We start from the raw sequence: 20,849 nt of genomic DNA on the forward strand, positions 1-20,849 counted from the left end.
AAACTTAGGGGTATGCAAGACGACTCAGACTCCTGAAAGGGGTACAGTAGTCTGGAAAGTTTGAGAACCACTGCTGTAAGTCACCTACCACAATTTGGGGTAGTATACGAATAATGAGATGGTAAAAAGAAAACTCACTCAAAGTTTATACTTAGTATTAATTTATAAAGTAAATGCAGCAAAAATCTTAGAAATCTAAAGTCAACAGCGAACTTGGTGGCCATGTGGGCGGCCTACATTTTGAGGGTTTGTTTTTGTTTTGTTTTGTTTTTTTGGGGGGGGGGGGCGGCGTAAGTAGGGCAGTCACCTTGTGTACAAACTTCCAGGTAGCATTCTGCCGCTGGGCTTTTTTACATCTGCTCTGATTGGCTGGCCTTTTTTTTTTTTTTTTTTGGCGTGGCAGCTGGGAGTGGCTGGCAAAATAGCTAGGGTCACTTCTGCATGTGGGTCTCTTATTTAGGTTTATACAAATAATAAAAAGGTGCTGGTTCAAAAGTGTAGGTGACCTGACACCACAACAGTGGGTGCAAGTGGATCTAAGGGAGTGTGAATATAAGGGTGGAGGAGAGATATAACTTAAGCATTGCCTTAGAATTTGGATCACAGTCTCTGCCCCAAGATGCTTATAGTCAAAGAGCTTGATCTTGCAACCTTCTCTAATCAATGTGGCTACTCCAAGAGTAAGGTTCAGGCCCCAAGGTAACACTTGAGAAGTGGGGACTGGGGGGAAAGAGGAGAACAAGGGGTACGTTAATAAGATCATGTGGTTTCTTTGTTAGTAACAGGCTGCTTGAGAGTTTAATAAAACTTCTTAGGCCTGGATGTGGAGTGGCATTCATGCTTCAAGAAAATGTGAGGCACTTCTTACTACTAAGATAACTTCAGGGCTGGCTTCATTTTAAAACTCCAAGGGTGGCTCGATGTTGGCCTAAGTGAGGAATACTGCAGTGCTGTGTTTGAGGCTGGAGGGGAAGGTTGGAACACAACCGAGGTGCTTTGAATGCAGTTGGGTGCAATTATCCAAAGCTTCACACTTTGAATTAGATACATTTGTTTTTTAAAGATTCACGCAAGCATGTATTAACCCTTTGGGCTTACCTGTGCACACATCCTCTAAAGTTACTATTAATTATATTTAACTGTAGAGACACATGCCATGGTACAAATACATAGAGAGACCAGATTCCCATTGCTTGTATTGATCACTATCTGAGAGAAACTGTCCTGGCCTCTGGCTCATGCTCAGTCAATAGTAAGAAGGGACAGAAGTAAGCTTTGTGGCAGGACTTGAAAAATCTTACTGGCTGTTTACATTCCAGAAGACTATACCAGAATTAGATACAGCCAGAGATAGATACAAACTGTGTGGGTTGTAGAGACCTCACCTGTGAAGACTGGGGGTAATGCCATGATCAGAAGCCTAGCCTCCACTTACTGGGATTTCTGCTAGGGTGATGTCCCAGTGTATACTGCTTGAGGACTTCATTTTTAATAAGTGTTACCCCCTGGATCTTGAGCAGCCTCCCGCACCAGCATCTTCTGTGTTGAATGAAATACATCTAGTTTAGCTATCAGCTGCCTAAGGGGATAGGATAACTTTACAAGTATTAAAGGGTTCAGACATCAGGGAGGACAGGGAAAGAAGGAAACTGTTGAGAGTGGTGGCCAGGGGATGATTAGGAGTAATGGAATGAAACTCAGAACATGACTATTTAGGCTAGATATGACACTTAACTGTGGGTTTATTACACCCCAGATTTGTGTCTTTGGGAGCCCCATCACTCTGGACATTTGAAAGTAGAGTGAGTAAAGCACTGCAGAACATATTGTAGGGACTAAGGCTGCACTGCTTAGGTGGTCAAGCTGACCCTGTAGCCTTTTTTCATCTCTAACTCTTTGGAAGTGTCCCAAGCAAGCAGTGACCAGGTCTGGCCTTTCTTGCCTTCTGTGAGCTGAGGAGACCATAGTTCAGGCTGTCATGCTTACAGACCAGGAAATAGAGTTCATTTCTCTAGTCGTTGTAAAGCTTTGTCATCTTTTGTTTCTGGAGTCTGCCTTTTTTTGGGTGTCTCCTGATTTCACAGTTAGAAAGTGAGATGGTTCCCCCCTTTTCGCTCCCCCCCAAAAAAGAGGGGTGAATGTGGGTCTAAAACAAGCAATATAATGAGAGAGAGTTGAAAGTTGTGTGCTGAAAGTTTTTTATAAAAATCTTTATTTTATTTTTTTAACCTTTTTATTACAGGTAAAATTAACCCAAACTCTCCCACAGGGGATAAAAACAAACAGTCAGCCTGTGTGATGTCTTGATCTGGAAGGAATGTCAGAAGAATTGAAGACCCCAAAAGAGCATTTGATGGAACGTATGACTTCTTTCCTATTTGAAACTTGCAGAACTTGTTCTCACACAAATGGTCTTTCAAACCACTATAAATGTCCAGGATGCAGCTTGCACCTCCAGTGAAAGCACACGTGTTGCATAAAGCATAAAAATGTGGATGGTTCCTATGTAAGGATTAGCGGTGAAAGTGTTAATGTCAATATTTAACTGTGATAATTGGAACTTGGAGCTAAGCCTGCATTGAGATGAATGCAGGGGAGCTTCCCACTTCTTAATGCAGCTATTTCAATCTATCTAGCTACAGACTCAAAAGGACATCATTTGGGAGAAAACTGTGAAATCTGCAGACCATGTGGATTTTCCTTGTCCATGGATTTCTATAGATTTCTGTTATTAGCAGGGACAGCTAGAAGATTCAGCGGATGAAGAAGGTGTATTTGGCTGGAAGAGACCAGGGGGTCAGTATACTAGCTCTTCACTTTGTCATAAAACTAACAACTGAGCTGAATGATTTGGTAATAATTTCCCCTCAGGAGAAGACGAGGTTTGGAATATAAGGGAATGCTTCAGACCAAGATCAAGGTGTGTGTGGAGTCCCAGGCCTGGGATAGCAAGGAGTGCTGCAAGATTTTACAGGGCCACAGGAGATTAATCATAAAATCAGTGTAATCATTAATTCCGTGCCATGTTGGTCTTCATGGAAAGTGAGTAAGTAAAGGGATACATCTTGAAGGCTGAAGGAGAGATGGGTGAAAGTTTCAAACATCTGGCTTACTTTACATTTTTAGTTAACCTCCCCCTTCCAAATACATAAAAATAGAGGTCCCCATCCCATAAATATATGGAGACACCAGTTATTGTGCACACCCTCATTGGATTCATTCAATATTTGGACTAGCATTTTGTCCTGACGTATTTGAGTGAATTTTTGCCATGCAGATCACCACAATATGCTGCCTTCAATAAACCCTCCGTGATTTGTAAGAAAAATACATCATAATGGTAAATAACCACCTAAGTACAAATAATATATTTGTCCTAACACGTTATTGAACACAGCAAAGGAAATATGGTTTCTTTAAAGAAAATGAACAAAGTTCAGCACACATTCCAAGAACGGCCATATTGGGTCAGACCAGTTGTCCATCTAGCCCAGTATCCTGTCTTCCGAGAGTGGCCAATGCCAGGTGCCCTAGAGGGAAAGAACAGAGCAGGTAATAATCAAGCAATCCACTCTCTGTCGCTCATTCCCAGCTTCTGGTAAACCATCCCTGCCTATCCTGGCTAATAGCCATTGAGGGACCTATGAATTTATCTAGTTCTTTTTGAACGCTGTTATACTCTTGGACTTCACAACATCCTCTGGCAAGGAGTTCCACAAGTTGACTGTGTGTTGTGTGAAGAAATACTTCCTTTTGTTTGTTTTAAACCTGCTGCCTATTAATTTCATTTGGTGACCCCTAGTTCTTGTGTTATGAGAAGGAGTAAACAACACATCCTTATTTACTTTCTCCACACCAGTCATGATTTTATAGACCTCATTCATATCCCCCCTCAGTCATCTCTTTTCCAAGCTGAAAAGTCCTGGTCTTATCAGGGGCGGCTCTACCAATTTTGCCACCCCAAGCAGTCGCCGCCAAATTGCCGCTGCACCCGGAAGAGCAGCGGAGCTGCTGCCAAAGTGCCACTGCGGGACACGGATTGCCGCCCCATTCTGAATGCCGCCCCAAGCACCTGCTTGGAAAGCTGGTGCCTGGAGCCGTCCCTGGGTCTTATTAATCTCTCCTCATACGGAAGCCGTTTCATACCCCTAATTGCGTCCTGTCCACAGCCTATGCTCTGCCTGGAAGTTGCTCATTGTAGCAAATTTTTTCCTCTCAGCAGGTCTGGTTCTCAAATACCATGATGGTGGGTTTGGTATAAGAACATGAATGGAATTCTCTGTCTCTACCTACTTTTCTTTATAGGGACAGCAAACAGGCAGGAGCTACTGCACTAGGCATGTGCAGTATATTTAATATCAATGACAAGTGAACTGCTTCTACTGCTGAACATGCTCACAAGAACCTCACTTGACCTTAAGCTGGCCATGGTACCTTTCCCTCATTCTACTGGGTATGCTCACTCCAATGTAAGTTGACAAAGTGATTGCCAGTCAGCCTAGCCAGCCTGGGAACAGACGGTACCCCCGCAACTGGTTCAACCAACTCTAACCCTAACAGCAGCTCTTTACAAAGCTTCCCCTTCCCAGTGACACAGCACAGTTAGCGGTTTACACCATCACTTAAACACGTGAATAACTTCATACATGAGTAGTGCCACTGAATTAAGCAGGGCTACTCACATACGTGAGTATTTCCAGGGTTGTCTGACCTGGCTTGCTCCTTATAAACTGAGTGGCTTAGTTTGCCTTGGTTCTATTCTCCTCCTCTTTGTTTGGAGATTTTTCTCTTTTTACTTGTATTTGTTTAACTTCAATCTCTGATGAAGTAATTGTTAACTATGGCCAGGATTGCTTCTCATACACTTTCTAATTGGTCAGACGGTTGTCTGACTTCAAGTCCATGGTGCTTCCCTATTCTCCGTGACCAAGTATTGTTTTTTAAAACGTGGCTTAATAAATACACTAGCTAATTCACCTAACAACATGACGATTTAAATAGTCTTGTATCTGGTTTTGATCAATATATTTTAAAGATCTTCATTGCTATCCACATATCTTTTTCTTATTTTTCTGATTAAGACAGACTTAAAAAGAAATCAATACCTCAGCCATTCTTTTGCTGTTAATGTCATTCCTGCCTCGCTTATTAGTGGACTGAATTTCTCTTTGGTATTACTTTCCCCCTGGATATAAAAACGCTTATTTCCTTTATCCTCACTGGCTAACATAAACGTGATCTTGTTTTACTGTACTTATTTTTCCCTGCAGATCTTGTCTGACTGTCCATTTTTGTTTTATTGTCACACTCAGCTTCCACATACAATTTTTGTTCTGTTTTTCTTCCAATTTTTAGTAGCCTCAGGAATTAGTTTTATGCCTTATCTCTGGAGTCTGATAGGACTCTTCAGCCTTATTACACACAACTAGATAGTAATAATATTTATTATATTTCTTAAGTTCCACTAAACTTGCTGTCTTGCATTCTAATCCTGCATCTTCTGAACTGATTCCTCAACGTCAGTGGAACGTTTCTGGGATGCAGACAGCCCAGCAGATCCAGGCTATCTTCTCTCAAATGCAGAGTTGAATGTTTCAGCACACCGGGTTGCTTATTTCTACATTGCAAATAAGTCTGGTTGTTCCCATGGCAATAGGTCTGTGCATGGGTGAGATAATCATGATGTATTCTGACCAACCGTATTCACTGTGGTTTCTCAAGGTGCTTGAGGAATTCAGGGCCTGCAACTTGTGAAATGGATCCTTGCCCCTCTAATGGATGAAATGTAGTTGGGAGGTGGAGCAGGAACATGTGCAAAGATAGTCAGCACCTCGTTAAGGGAGGGCAAGGTGGCAGCAGTTCTCAATGAGCCTAGATTGGGCTCTTGCTCAACAAGCCATCTTTTGATGCTGATATTGCCAATTAGAACCATGTATCTAACCTTCCTTTTTGGGAAGATTATTTGAGAAGATTGTGGGGAAGCAACTCTAGCACTTTTTGGAGTCTATTTCCTTAACCCCAGTCAATCCTGTGAGAGTGCCTCAACTCTGGAACTTGCTTCCTCTTTGGTCCAGCCAGAGTTCACTGATCTTCCTGGAACATCATGAAGCTGATTCTTATGCACAGACTTTGCCATGGGATAACAAAGTTGGGGCTGTCTCTCTTTTCTGGGAGAGACTGAGTCCTTTGGTTGACACTGTGCCAATTTGTTGTACATACTTGAGTCTTTAATGTGTACATTTGCCAAGAAATCATGAAAGATGCATTTTATGAGTCAAATAAACAAATTCCTAACATGTTACATTCAGGTAGCTTGTGTTCCTTGGTGTTGCTTTATTCATTCTCACAATTTCAATAACTTCCTTTCTATGCATAAGTTGATCAAAGCTGGGGTATTTTTGGTTTGTTCGTTTTTGTCCCCCACCTCCTTCCTCCCGGTCACGGCTACTTTCTTGGATCACATTTTATATAAACCGTACAACATCCTCCAAACTATGCACTGCAGGAGAAAGAGCAGCTGTGTGAGTATCTGATAAAAACTATGCTGTAGTGTATTATTGCACATAAGTTGTACAGGCAGCCATTATAACTACATATATGAATTGTGCATTAGTGCCTCCAAGGTGTGCAGGTATCTGGAATAGCCACACAGCTTCCCATGTGGCGTTCTGCCTAAGGCAAGTGGGAATCCACTGTGAGCATGTACCCTGTCGTGTGTTACTGTCAGCACAGACCTGGTGTTGAAATCAGAAATTTGTTTCCAGGAATTTTTTTAGACTCTAACCTTATTCCCAGCAGATCCTCTCTTCCTTCCCTCACTGCCCCTTTGTCAGAGATTATACTTGGCTTCCGTGCAATAAAGGAAGATCTTTGACAGATGTTTGGCTGTATTTGTTAACGGATGTCTGAGCAGTTAAAATTCCCCATGAGTACAGTCCCTTGTGGTTTCAAGTACCTTGAGAGTTGCTCCATAATTTTTTCATTCTCGTTCTCTTCCAGTTGGGTAGGCTGTAGCAGATGCCCACTTCAGGTGTGTGTGTGTGTTTTTTTCCCCTTTTTCATGCTGCTCTCTTCGTGGCTGAATTGTATCTTGCTGCTGTTGTAAATACTCTTGACAAAGTGCTATCCTTTCTTCCCTCTTTATCTCTCCTATGTAATTTGTACCCATCAATAATGACATTTAATGTGAGAGTCAATCACCCCATTGCCTTTCAGCTATCCACACTAGATCATAATTGCTGATGTTTAAGTAACTCTTCAACTCTTCTTCCTCATGAAATACTCTTTTTATTCCTGATTACATTTTGCAATGATTCTGTTGCCTGTCTGACTTCTGAATGTTGAAGCACATGAAAAACTACTTGAGATAAGCAAAAGCTCCTCCCTTTCCTGTCTGTGTTTTCTTAGCAATCGTTGCCAGTTCACAACTTGGGAGGCGTGCACCCCTTGTGTCTAAATGGCAGTAGCCTCATCCAGTTTCCTTGTCATAGAAAGCATATCAATGCTCTATGAACCCCAAACTATCTATATCTACTAGCAGCGCAGCCATCAGTTGGTTTCCATTGTCCATTTCCAGTGAGTATCTCCAAGAAAACCAGTAATATTGACCTAGTCTTTCCTTTTCTTCCTCGCTCCCAAATACCATTGTTGGATTTTTTTCCCCAAATTTCCTTAAACTTTTGGTAGGTTTAATCAGACAGCATTCCAGGAGTTAATGACCTCTTCATGTCAGAAGACCCTATTTGTCCTCAGTCTGCAGAGGAATGCAGGACTACTCCATAGTGAGAGGTTTGGGAAAACTTGGATCACAGGTGGTAGGGAGGCATAGGATGGAGAAACCTACAGCTGTAGCCGCCAGGTCTTTGTGCCTGCAGCCAGGCTGGGAAACATTTTGCCTAACTCTTAGCACAGCTCTAACTTCTGATCTTTGTTTTAAATTACAAATGTTTCTCTCTTTCTTCTGTTTCCTTTCCCCTCTGCACCCTGCACATCTTTAGTAGTGGCTCCTCATGGCCCCTTTCCCTTGCATAGGGGAAAAAGGGCACTTTCTGCCAGAGGGCTGTCTACCATTACTGAGTGCAGATTTAGAGGAAGGATGGTAATTGCCTATTATGGCTGAATGGATATTGCTCTAGTTCCTTGCCTCATCCAAATTGAGTATCCGTTACCAAAGGGATAGACTCTCCTGCAGTCAGTTTAATACCATGACAGAGGGAGAACTAACATCATAGTTCTGTTACTCCCTGTTCTGCCAGGGGCCTAAGGATTGTAAACTGGTCAGACCAGCACGCCCCAATAGCAGAGCAGAATGAGAGACTCCGCCTGGAATAATTCAACTTACACTAGATCATAAGAGTGAATGTTCTTTTGGAACAATCCATATCAGAAAGTCCTCTTACACTGTAAGCCAGAATATAGATTCACTACAGTTGGGTAAAATGTCCTAGTTCACTCCTTCCCCCAAATAATACAAATAAATAATGCCTATTTCTCATATAGCACGTCTCAGCAATAGGTTTCACAGTGCTTCACAATCTCTTAATATAGTTCTCCTCCAACAGCCCTATGATGTAGGGAAGCATTATTATCCCCATTTGACAGATGGTGAACTGGGGCACAGAGGTTAAGAAGTGACTTGCCTAAAGTAACACAGGAAGTCCCCAGCAGGCAAGAAGCTAGATTTCCTGTGTCCTTTGGCCAGTGCCCTAACCCCTGAACTAGACTTCCTCCAGGGGTGGGAAAGCTTCAACATACGGGGCAGGAGGCAATTTGCCACATGTCAGAGCCAGCCCCAACACTAAACAAAAATAATTAAGTGTGTGTTTGTGTGCCAAAAAGGGGTGTGGGATAAGTACATCAGCTGCTTGGGTCAGCAGAATTAGTGGCAGCCTGAGTCACACACTTTGTTCATTTAGTAAACTTCAGAAAACAAACCCTATGCGTGGGTGTTTTGTGGCTAGATTAAGCTGCTGGTATCTCAGATTCCTACAGGATAAATTAAAAGGTCTAGGATAAATGTCTGAGCTAACTTCAGAGGGCGGAACCATGACTCCCCTTTCTGTATTAGGTCTGCAGTTTTTTAAACAAACAGAACCCAACCTAAGTGAACTGAAGGGCTATTTTCATTATTATACCTTCCTCTTTTTATGTCACTGGGAAAGAAAGGACTGAGGAGCTCCCATCAGAGCCACATGGAGGACACTTCCAGAGAGAAAGAATGAAAAGGAAAAGCCATCCCTTTTAAAGGACAAGACTTCTGGTGAAATGGCTTGAAGTGCATATGTTAGATATCCTTATGAAAGGGCATTTACTACTTCAAGTATTTGAGAAGAAAGACTACTTAAATTTTCAAAGAACTATTCATTTTACTGTTGCAATATTTATGATCATCTTTATAGAATTCAGACGCAAACATCGCTTTAGTTTCCCTAATCTTCCATGAGAAATTCTCTCTGGCAGTTCCCTTATGCTGACCACTTGCTGTTAGAGAAGCAGAAAATAAAAAGTCTAAACAAAGTGTGAACATTTTTAGCCAGCTTGCTAAGTGCAGAACACTGCTGTAGAACAGCAGTTCTCAAACTGTGGGTCGGGACCCCAAAGTGGGTGCGACACCATTTTAATGGGTTTGCCAAGGCTGGCATTAGACTTGCCGTGGCCAAAGCCAAAGCCTGAGCCCCACCACCCAGGGCTGAAGCCAAAGCCTGAGCACTTCAGCACTGGGTGGTGGGGCTCAGGTTACAGGCCCCCCCACCTGGGGTCGAAGCCCTTGGGCTTTAGTTCCCCCACAAGGGTTGGTGGGGCTTGGGCTTTGGCAGGGCTTGGGTGGGCTAAGGCTTTGGTCCTCCCTCCTGAAGTCATGTAGTAATTTTTGTTGTCAGAAGGGGGTCGTGGTGCAATGAAGTTTGAGAACCCCTGCTGTAGAAGGATCAGTTGCTCTGGTTTAGCATGGCCATTAGTCACAGTGTGCTGCTATTGAAAGAAAGGGAAATAGCTCCTTTTAGTGTACTGAGGGATAACTTGTTCCATTGATAGAAATTAGAGATGGAAGAGACCACTGGGTCATCTTGTCTACTGCCCTAGCCTGCTACAAGATTATTCCCTGCACTACATTTTCTAGTGCTTTGTAAATGATTCCACCACTTGTCTTTGAGAGTCTTCCCACAGGCTAATGCACCTTGTGGTCAGGAAGTTACAAAATAACACTTCAGTAGAAATTTAATAGATAAAGGCTCTGATGGGAACTTCAGTGAAATAATGACCTTTCCTCTGATATATTAAAGCATTTACTGTTCCCCTTTCAAGGTGGAGATACAGTAATAAATACAGAGTAAATAAAGTGAATATCTGATGAGCATTTTAATAAACCAAAAAAGTTTTCTGGGAGAATAATTCAGTTCAGATGCAGCTGGTTTCTCACTAACTTCTTCTGTTACATGCCTAAATTATGCTCATTTACACGAAGCTAGTGCGGCTAGTCTAGATTTACACTGGTGTTACTAAGAGTAGGATATGACCCATAGTCTCTGTCATAAATATAAAGGGAAGGGTAAACCCCTTTAAAATCCCTCCTGGACAGAGGAAAAATCCTCTCACCTGTAAAGGGTTAAGAAGCTAGGATAACCTCGCTGGCACCTGACCAAAATGACCAATGAGGAGACAAGATACTTTCAAAAGCTGCGAGGGGAGGGAAAAACAAAGAGTCTGTCTGTGTGATGCTTTTGCCGGGGATAGAACAGGAATGGAGTCTTAGAATTTAGTAAGTAATCTAGCTAGATATGCGTTAGATTATGATTTCTTTAAATGGCTGAGGAATTAAGCTGTGCTGAATAGAATGGATATTCCTGTCTGTGTGTCTTTTTGTAACTTAAGGTTTTGCCTAGAGGGATTCTCTATGTTTTGAATCTAATTACCCTGTAAGGTATTTACCATCCTGATTTTACAGATGTGATTTTTTTTACTTTTTACTTCTATTAAAATCCTTCTTTTCAGAAACTGAATGCTTTTTCATTGTTCTTAAGATCCAAGGGTTTGGGTCTGTGGTCACATATGCAAATTGGTAAGGATTTTTACCAAACCTTCCCCAGGAAGTGGGGTGCAAGGGTTGGGAGGATTTTGGGGGGAAAGAAGTTTCCAAACAATGCTTTCCTAATAAATGAACCCAGATAAACGTTTGGTGGTGGCAGTGGAAGTCCAAGGGCAAAGGGTAAAATAGTTTGTACCTTGGGGAAGTTTTAACCTAAGCTGGTAGGTTAGGTTAGGAGCTTAGGAGGTTTTCATGCAGGTCCCCACATCTGTACCCTACAGTTCAGAATGGGGAAGGAACCTTGACAGTCTCCCTATTTGCATCCAAGGAGACAGAGACACAAGTAAGAGCTGGTTGCTGTTGGTATATGCCCTGCAGCCAGTGGGAGGGTACTGGCATGCTGGATCTTGCTTTGGAATCTCCTGTGTTAGGGGTGTTTGGTGTAAAAATAAATAAATATAGGAGGGGAACTTACCCCTGCATTGCAGCCTCTCTGTAATGGCTAAATCCCTGCAAAAGGGCTGTTCCTGGGAATATCTCTGCTGCAGGAGGTGCTCTGCAGGAGTCACAGAGCTAGCTCTATGCTCCCTTACACTAGGCCCCCGTGTGCTGGTGTTTTAGTGTAGGCCTACAGCAGCCTGATGATTCTGTGCTCTACCAATGGCCCAGAGAGGCCACTGAACAGGGCCACAAGTTAGGGTAGTTCCCAGGGCTGCCCTAGTGTGGTCTGGGGGCCAAACAGTAGGCAATCTATCAGCAGCACGAGTCAGTGTGTGGGCCACTTGCTGAACAGAACAGAGCTGCTGAGGGCTGTTGGGAGTGGGCATGCTCTTTTCTGCAACACGCAATGAGAGCTACAGCTCTTTCAATACATTCCTACTGCAGCAGCCCCCAGAAGGAAAGGAGCATCTCCTCTGCTGCTCCACAAAAGGAAAAAAAAAAAATCTGGTGACATTCCCCTAGGACTCTGGAGCAGTTTAGCGTACAGTTGTGGGGCAAGCACCTTTCCCCCTCCCCCAAAGTAAGGGAGAGACAACTGTGTGTAGTTATTAGTGCTGCTTAGAGCTGGAATACACCAACCCACTAAGGTACCAGTAGTGGACTACGACTTGGAGGCAAGCACTGTAGCCACCTCAGCATAGGGTTGCCAGGTGTCTAGTTTTTGACTGGAATGCCTGGTCAAAAGGGGACCCTGGCGGCTCCAGTCATCATCACTGACCTGGTTGTTAAAAGTCTGGTAAGTGGTGCTGTGGGTCTAAGGCAGGCAAGTCCCTACCTTTCCTGGCTCTGCGCTGCACCCTGGAAGCGGCCAGCAGGTCCATCTCCTAGGCGGGGGTACCCACGGGGCTCCGCACGGCTGTCCCTGCCCCAAGCACTGGCTCTGCACTCCCACTGGCCAAGAACCACAGTCAATGGGAGCTGCGGTCCGGGGAGGGTGCCTGCGGGCCAGAGCAGCATGCAGAGCCTCCTGCTCCCCCTGCCTGTAGAACTGAGCAATGAAATTGTTTTTAATTGTTCATTTTATTAATATAACTTCATAAGTAATTTCTGTTCTCTGTTTGCCATTCCTTACACTTGTCCATATTGTAACCCAAACTCCATTTTAACTTGTAACCCAAACTCCATTTTGAAATGCTTACTCCATTTTGTAAAAGCTTGCTGCAACCTTCATTTTTGCAAAACCCTGCTGTAATTTTATTAGTTTAGTTTAAACGTGTGAATGAGGTATGTATGGATGATGGAATCAACCTCCAGCCCCGGCCTGTCCTGATGAAATAAAGTTCAAACACCAAAGGCTGAAGATGCATACTACACCCCTAACCAAGTAAGAAGAGTCCACCCTAAAAAGAAAAGAACAACAAAAGTACAATGGAAGGAAGATCAAAGTCATGTTCCAGGATGAAAGTCATGTCTGGAATTGACGGGTGAGCAATCACACCGAACCCAGAGGCAGCGTGACACAGCAAAACCTATAGACTTTGGATTCAAACTAAAAACCTTTAAAAAAGAGGGGTGAGAGTGAAGACTTTGGGTAACGTTCTGCTTCCAGCATCAAGGGGCATTGGTGCACACCCGACAGAGACACAGCCCTCCCTCGTGCCTAGCTTTCCTGGCCAGCCACCATGAGCTACGATCCCAAGCTGTGAAACCAAGCCACAAACTCAAGCTACATTCAGGACTGGTAACTATCGAGCAGCTGCAGAACATTTGGGGTGTGTGTGTGTGTATACATAGGTATTAGATATTAGTTATTGGTCTTAAAACAAATTGTGTTATTATAATAAATGCGACGTCTTGTCTTGTCCCCTGAAACAATCCTGTGAAATTTTATCTGTATAACACGCCCCTCCCCAGGAGCCAGACCTCCTGACCACTTTCGGGGAACAGCACAGAGCCAGGACAGGCAGGGAGCCTGCCTTAGCCCTGCTGACTGGGAGCCGCCCGAGGAAAGGCCGGCCCCTGAACCCCTCATCCCTGGCCCCACCCCAGAACCCATACCCCTTTCTGCAGTCCCCTCCTGCACTCCGAATCCCTCGTCCCCACCCCCCAACCTGGAGGCCCCACCCCAGAGCCTGCACCCCCAGTTAGAGCCCTCACCCCCCTCCCACACTGCAACCCCTTGCCCCAGCCCAGTGAAAGTGAGTGAGGGCGCAGGTGAGCGAACCACCAAGGGAGGGGGAAATGTACTGAGTGGGGGTTGGGGCCTCAGGGAACGGGCGGGGTTAGGGTGTTCAGCTTTGTGCAATTAGAAAGTTGGCAAACCTACCTCAGCAGCTAGCCCCAGTAACCACTCTGACACATGGCTTAGTGAAAGGGTATTTTACCTGGGTTGGCAGGGAAAGGCAAGGTTGCAGTCTAGATACCCTAGGTACAGAAAGCTTAAACAGTTACAGTTCACAGTAAGCAATAGTGGCTCTTGTTTGGGCTTGGGGGAGGGGAGGCAGTCCAATTAACAGGGCTCTTCAGGCCCAGTGACTGGGGTGCCCTCTCCAGTCCAGTCTCTATTCTATAGGGTGACCAGACGTCCCGATTTTTAGTTCTTTGTCCCGTGTCCCAATCGATGCACAGTTGGGACACCATTTGTCCCGATATTGAGGCGTTGGCCGCTCTGGCGGGTTTTTTTTTTTTTTTGCTTCCCCCATGTGTCCCGATATTTTGTCCGTTTCATCTGGTCACCCTACTATTCTAGCAAATAGAAACTTGCAGGCCAGGCTCATTTAGTGGTGTCTCTCTCATGGGGGCACCTCTGCACTGGCTATCTACTCTGCTGCTCCCCCAGAAGCCCCATACAGACCTCCACACAGCTGTAATGTCTGGCACACTCAGTCTGATCCACATGTAGCTCTGTATACAGTTCCTGGGGACTCCTCTCTACATTCAGCTTCTCTCCAGTTCTGGGGTCATCATGTGCTGCTTCCCCAAGGTGCCTAGTCACTTCCTGGTTCAGGAGTCTTTCCCCTATCTGGCCAGGGGAAAGGGATGTACAGTGGGAAGGGGGCTGACAGGAGTTGTAGTCCCCAATGTTGCAAGGTTCATCACATGTGATGTGGGGAGGGGACATTTGTGCAAGTCTCCCATCACACAGAGGAAGCTGGGGCACTCCTGGAGTAGGAATAGAAAGCTCTCCCCTTCCTCCCTGCGTCCAAAGAACGGGCAGATGGGGGCCCTCTGTGTGGTTTATTGCATGGGTGAAGTCCAATGGGCCAGTTGCTGAGCCAGCACCTCAGCACTGACCTTCCTGCTCCAGCTGCTGCCTGACAGATCTGTCAACAGCCTCACTGTGCTTCCCAGCGGAAGGAAGTGGAGAGAAGATGGGGCCTGTAAATGGCACCATACTGTTGACCCAAGACCTCTGTCTGTGGGCTTCCCCTGCTCTCAGTGAGACTTGGTAGGTGGGGGTCCTACCATATTTTCTCCTTTCCTTCCTAGCTTTAGGTCAAATGGCAGCCAAGAGGGGAGATGCTGTCAGCTCCCAGTTAGGCAGGAGGTGCAGGGAGCTCAGCACCTAAGACTGGGGGATTGGTTTAGCTGCCGACAGTCCCAGGATGCTGGCCAAAATAGCACAAAGAGTGAGTCACAAGTTTGTGCAGGGTGTGATTCAGGTAGGAAAGAAAAAAAAAAAAAGTAAACTTCAAAAACTTTGCTTTTACTACTTCCAGTATCCACTTCAAATGTAGGGGTAAGTAATAGTAACAGCCTCCATCAGCTACCTCAGGGCTGACCAACCATCCAGCATCTCGGCTGATGCTGCACACATGGCAGCTTCATCTTGCTTGTCCACATTCCCAGCAACTACTTACACATCTGATGTGGGTGTGGTCTAGTAGCAGGGTTCATTCTGCGGTTCCCTCTCCTAATGCCTGTAGCTCAAATCTCTTCTTCCTCTGTCTCTGGCATGCCTTCTCCTGCGGTGTCCCAGCCAGGAAGTACTTGCAATTAGGAAGAGATGGCGGGAGAATGAGTGAGTGGAGGTTGGAGGCAGCAACACAAGGGCTGGTGCTGGCTAGGGCACAAGGGACATGTGTAACAGAAACAACTCTGGCCCCAGGATCCTGCAGATGTTCCCCCAGGCTGCCCCTTCCACCTAACACTTCTGGCCCCATGCTGCCCTTTCTCCCCCCATAACCTCCTCCCTAGGCTTCTCTCACCACCACCCTGGTCTCTACTGTTTTCAATCGCCCCTCACTCACCACAGGCATTCCCCAAACCCCAGTTCCTTTCTGTCTCCCAATCTATTTCCCACTCTCTTCCCTCCAGCTCCCTCTGTATACCACCCATGCCACACACACACACTCCCCAAAGCCGTTCTCCCCCGCATTCCCCTCTTTTTCCATCTCCCTGACTGGCTCTTGTCCCCTCACAATCCTCAGCTACCCTAATCCTTTTAGCTGCTACAGTTCCCCACTCCATACCCAACGTTCACACACACCTGCTCCCACTGTTCTGCTGGAGCTTGGGCCTGGGTAGCTGTTGGTGAGATAGGACCTTTGGAGGGGGCTTTGCTCCTAACTCAAAGCTGACCCCACTTGTTGTGGGATGGTACTAGTAGGACAGGTTCCTGATTCCCCCTCCCATCTGCAGCCCTGGGGGATCTTCCCTGGCCTTTCTTTTCCAGCCACACCTGCTCCTCCCTGTGCTGTGGTGGGTATAGGAGAAATATAGTAACTAGAAATAGCCTACATGGAACCGCATAAAATCTGACACCTTTGCAAACTCTAGAGCTCATCTGAATCTGCAGTTTTTCTTTCAACACTGGGGAAAAGGAAAGTATTGTACAGCCTGAGCCAGGGCAACTGCTACAGCCACTAACAGTGGACTCATGGGAAAGTGGAGAAACAGTAAAGAGATCCTTTTACTTTTATTTACCCATTCCTACTAGTCTTCATTTATATTTGGCTAGTCATAGTAGATGCAGCTGTTGGTGGTGAGCAGGATTTTATTCAAATTGGTGGGACTGGGAGGATTAAAGGGTAAATTAAAAACTTGTCCAAGATGTCATCTGACCTTTAACCCCAGCGAAACTGCAAAAGGACTATGGTTCCAGCTCCCCTGCCCCTTGCAAATAATCCATAGAAATTAACTGATATATTTTCAGAATTGAAAGTTCAATGCAAATGACACCCTGTTTTAAACATTCCATTGGAAAACAGCAAAGAAAGAGTGCAGAATGCAAAAGTGTTTGTAATATTTTCCTAGTTATCCTTTTTTTAAAAAAAAAAACATGCTTATGTTGTTTTGCTGAAAAATTAAATACCACAACTATGGTGTGGAATTAAACATGGCTTAAAAATAGCATCTGAATGAAGTATTGTCTTAATTTTGTCTCTGAAAAATTGTCCATTTGTATGCTTCTTAAAAGTGTCTGTTTATTTAAGAGTAATTGCTGTCTTAACAGGTTTTTTTTCTTTTGGTGGTTCTGGGCTGATAACCCTGTGCTTTTCACCCTCCCTCTCTCACTGCATTAAGTGTGTACAACAGCTTACTGCTAGTGAAACCACTACAAAGCTCTTCATACCAACCATGCTGTTTGTTTGCAGAGGAAGGTCAGGCACTGTTCTTGACTCATATGGCACACTAAAATTGGTGGAAATAAAAAAGAAAATGACTGTCTCATATTAGAAATAGCTATGCAGCCTAGGTTTTGAACAGTTGTGGTCATAAGACACTAAACTGTTTTTGTAAGAGTAGAAGTGTTAATATTAGTGACTTGGGAATTTCCAATTTGGAAAATTAAATTTGACATTAGCTCCTGATTTCCTCCTGTATTTCATTTGCATACAGTATTCTTCCCTTTTTGTCCTCAATTGTTCTTTTATGTTGCTCTGTGACCTGAAAAGGACAATAATTGGGTATAGGCTTCTTTTCTTTGTTTCTTTATCATGAATAAAGGCCTGAAACAGGTCCTTTTTTTTCTTTTTCTTTTCCCCCCAGCCCCATTCTTACAACTCTTAGGAATATCAAATCTTGTCTTCTCTTTTTTTGCTAGAAGTCTTCTTAAAGGCCCCAGGGAACTAGTATGAGAGCTTTCTCAGCCCTTAAACGAAGGCATGGGTGCACTGCTGAATCTTTAACAAAGATCTTTTCTTTCAACTAATTTTTGGTGTAATCAGGGTCTGAATGAATTCCCCTTACAGCTAGCTGGGATGGGGAGAGGCTCTAGGAACACACTGTATTTACATGTTTCAGAGTAGCAGCCGTGTTAGTCTGTATCCAAAAAAAAAGAGTACTTGTGGCACCTTAGAGACTAACAAATTTATTTGAGCATAAGCTTTCGTGAGCTACAGCTCACTTTGTTGCTCACGAAAGCTTATGCTCAAATAAATTTGTTAGTCTCTAAGGCGCCACAAGTATTCCTTTTCTTTTTGTATTTATATGAACACACCTAACTCTGCTTAGATATTTAGCAGATACAGTGGTGTTGCTCAAAGTGATCAACCTTGGCTGGTGTTGAGTTACAAATCACTTTAGTACTGAATGCAGGGGTAGTGAAATGCTGTTAACAATGTTGTTTTCATTATTGTAGGAATACAGGGGAAGCAAGACTATGCTTAACCTGTCTCAAATGAGGGGGTCACCCTCAGCTGAAAGGACCTAGTTACTCCAAGGGCTCGAATGCCAGAGCCCTGTGAAAGTAAGAGGCGTGAGGACAGGTGTTCTGGCTGGGAGTAAGGACCCTCCCCACAAGGGTTCTCTCTGGACTGGTTTAACCTGTTTCCCCCCATGCACGCACACACTCTGTTCAAAGAAAGAACTAAATATACTTTGTTAGGAGCCTCTTTGGGCTTCTCTACACTGCCAAGTTGTTGACAAAACAGATTGCTCCTCCTGACAAAACGAACACTGCTCGTGGGACTGGAAGTATTTTGTTGGTAAAAGTGCAGACAAAGAGCGTTTACACACACCGACATTTAGCAACAAGGCTGTGTCAACACAGCCTTGTCACTAAAACCTGCATGGTGTAGACAAGCCCCTTGTTATTTTAAATGCTCAATCAGACCTGAAATCAGTTGTGGTAGGACTGTGTTTCTGCCCTGCCTGCTAAGAGCTAAAAATCACTGAGAGCTGAGATCACTTGAGATGGGCAGTGTTTCTGCCCAGCCTGTAAAGAGCTGACAATGACTCAGCCCTGGTCTACACTACACTAGGAGTTTAGGTCAAATTTAGCAGTGTTAAATCAATGTAAACCTGCACCCGTCCACACTATGAAGCCCTTTTTTTCGACTTAAGGGGCTCTTAAAATCTATTTCCTTAATCCACCTCTGACAAGTGGATTAGCGCTTAAATAAGCTTTGCCGGGTCGAATTTGGGGTACTGTGGACGCAATTAGACGGTATTGGCCTCCGGGAGCTATCCCAGAGTGCTTTATTGTGACCGCTCTGGACAGCACTCTCAACTCAGATGCACTGGCCAGGTAGACAGGAAAAGGCCCGCAAACTTTTGAATTTCAATTTCCTGTTTGCATGGTCACCTGCAGCTTGCCACGCTGGCCAGAGCTCACCAGCAGAGGTGACCATGCAGAGCTCATCAGCAGAGGTGACCATGATGGAGTCCCAGAATCGCAAAAGAGCTCCAGCATGGACCGAATAGGAGGTACGGGATCTGATCGCTGTATGGGGAGAGGAATCCGTGCTATCAGAACTCCGTTCCAGTTTTCGAAATGCCAAAACATTTGTCAAAATCTCCCAGGGCATGAAGGACAGAGGCCATAACAGGGACCCGAAGCAATGCCACATGAAACTTAAGGAGCTGAGGCAAGCCTACTAGAAAACCAGAGAGGCAAACGGCAGCTCCATGGCAGAGCCCCAAACATGTCGCTTCTATGATGAGCTGCATGCCACTTTAGGGGGTTCAGCTACCACTACCCCAGCCGTGTTGTTTGACTCCTTCAATGGAGATGGAGGCAACACAGAAGCAGGTTTTGGGGACAAGGAAGATGATGATGATGAAGTTGTAGATAGGTCAAAGCAAGCAAGCAGAGAAACCAGTTTTCCCGACAGCCAGGAACTGTTTCTCACCCTGGACTTGGAGGTAGTCCCCCCCGAACCCACCCAAGGCTGCCTCCTGGACCTGCCAGGTGGAGAAGGGACCTCTGGTGAGTGTACCTTTTAAAATACTATACATGGTTTAAAAGCAAGCATGTTTAATGATTAATTTCTCCTGGCATTTGCAGCTCTCCTGGATGTACTCCCAAAGCCTTTGCAAAAGGTTTCTCGGGAGGGCAGCCTTATTCCACCCACCATGGTAGGACACTTTACCACACCAGGCCAGTAGCACATACTCAGGAATCATTGTAGAACAAAGCATTGCAGTGTATGTTTGCTGGCATTCAAACAACATCTGTTCTTTATCTCTCTGTGTTATCCTCAGGAGAGTGAGATATCATTCATGGTCACCTTGTTGAAATAGGGTGCTTTTCTTAAGGGAACATTCAGAGGTGCCCGTTCCTGCTGGGCTGTTTGCCTGTGGCTGAACAGAAATGTTCCCCGCTGTTAGCCATGGGGGGGAGGGGGAGGGGCTAGCCACGTGGTTGGGGGAGGCAAAACGCGACCTTGGAATGAAAGCACATGTGCTGTGTATGTAATGTTAACAGCAAGATTTACCGTGAAAGAGTGTAGCCATTGTTCTAGAAAATGTGTCTTTTTAAATACCACTGCCTCTTTTTTTTTTCTCCACTAGCTGCATGTGTTTCAATGATCACAGGATTTTCTCTTTCCCAGAGGCTAGTGAAGATCAGAAGGCGAAAAAACCGCACTCGTGATGAAATGTTCTCTGAGCTCATGCTGTCCTCCCACTCTGACATAGCACAGATGAATGCGTGGAGGCAGACAATGTCAGAGTTCAGGAAAGCACAATATGACCAGGAGGAGAGGTGGCGGGCTGAAGAAAGTAAGTGGAGGGCTGGAGAGAGGGGTGAAGCTGAAAGGTGGCAGCAGCGTGATGAGAGGAAGCACAATTCAATGCTGAGGCTGCTGGAGGATCAAATCAATATGCTCCAGCGTATGGCTGAGCTGCAGGAAAGGCAGCAGGAGCACAGACCGCCGCTACAGACCCTGTGTAACCAACCGCCCTCCTCCCCAAGTTCCATAGCCTCCTCACCCAGATGCTCAAGAATGCGGTGGGGCAGCCTCCAGCCACCCGGCCACTCCACCCCAGAGGATTGCCCAAGCAACAGAAGGCTGGTATTCAATAAGTTTTAAAGTGCCGTGTGGCCTTGTCCTTCCCTCCTCCACCACCCCTCCTGGGCTACCTTGGTAGTTATCCCCCTATTTGTGTGACAAATTAATAAAGAATGCATGAATGTGAAGCAACAATGACTTTATTGCCT

At 45.0% G+C, this 20,849-nt stretch overlaps 1 protein-coding gene across 2 annotated transcripts in view; it reads left to right on the forward strand.

The window, feature by feature from the left end:
• FAM83F (family with sequence similarity 83 member F) overlaps window positions 1–9,331 on the forward strand; it is a 22,780-nt gene extending 13,449 nt beyond the window's left edge. The window contains exons 5-6 of one of the 2 annotated variants that reach the window (XR_012156540.1): window positions 2,243–2,796; window positions 9,162–9,331. Coding sequence is in view for 1 of the 2 variants with exons in the window: in XM_073326875.2 (XP_073182976.1) it covers window positions 2,243–2,307 (65 nt within the window). In the remaining variant the exon portion in view is untranslated. Of the gene's footprint in view, window positions 1–2,242; window positions 6,333–9,161 lie in introns of those variants that run through there. The other variant, XM_073326875.2, reaches the window with a different exon arrangement.
• Window positions 9,332–20,849: the final 11,518 nt, after the last annotated feature.

Source organism: Lepidochelys kempii, chromosome 1 (genome assembly GCF_965140285.1).
Source record: "Lepidochelys kempii isolate rLepKem1 chromosome 1, rLepKem1.hap1, whole genome shotgun sequence".
In the NCBI taxonomy this organism is placed as follows: Eukaryota; Metazoa; Chordata; order Testudines; family Cheloniidae; genus Lepidochelys; species Lepidochelys kempii.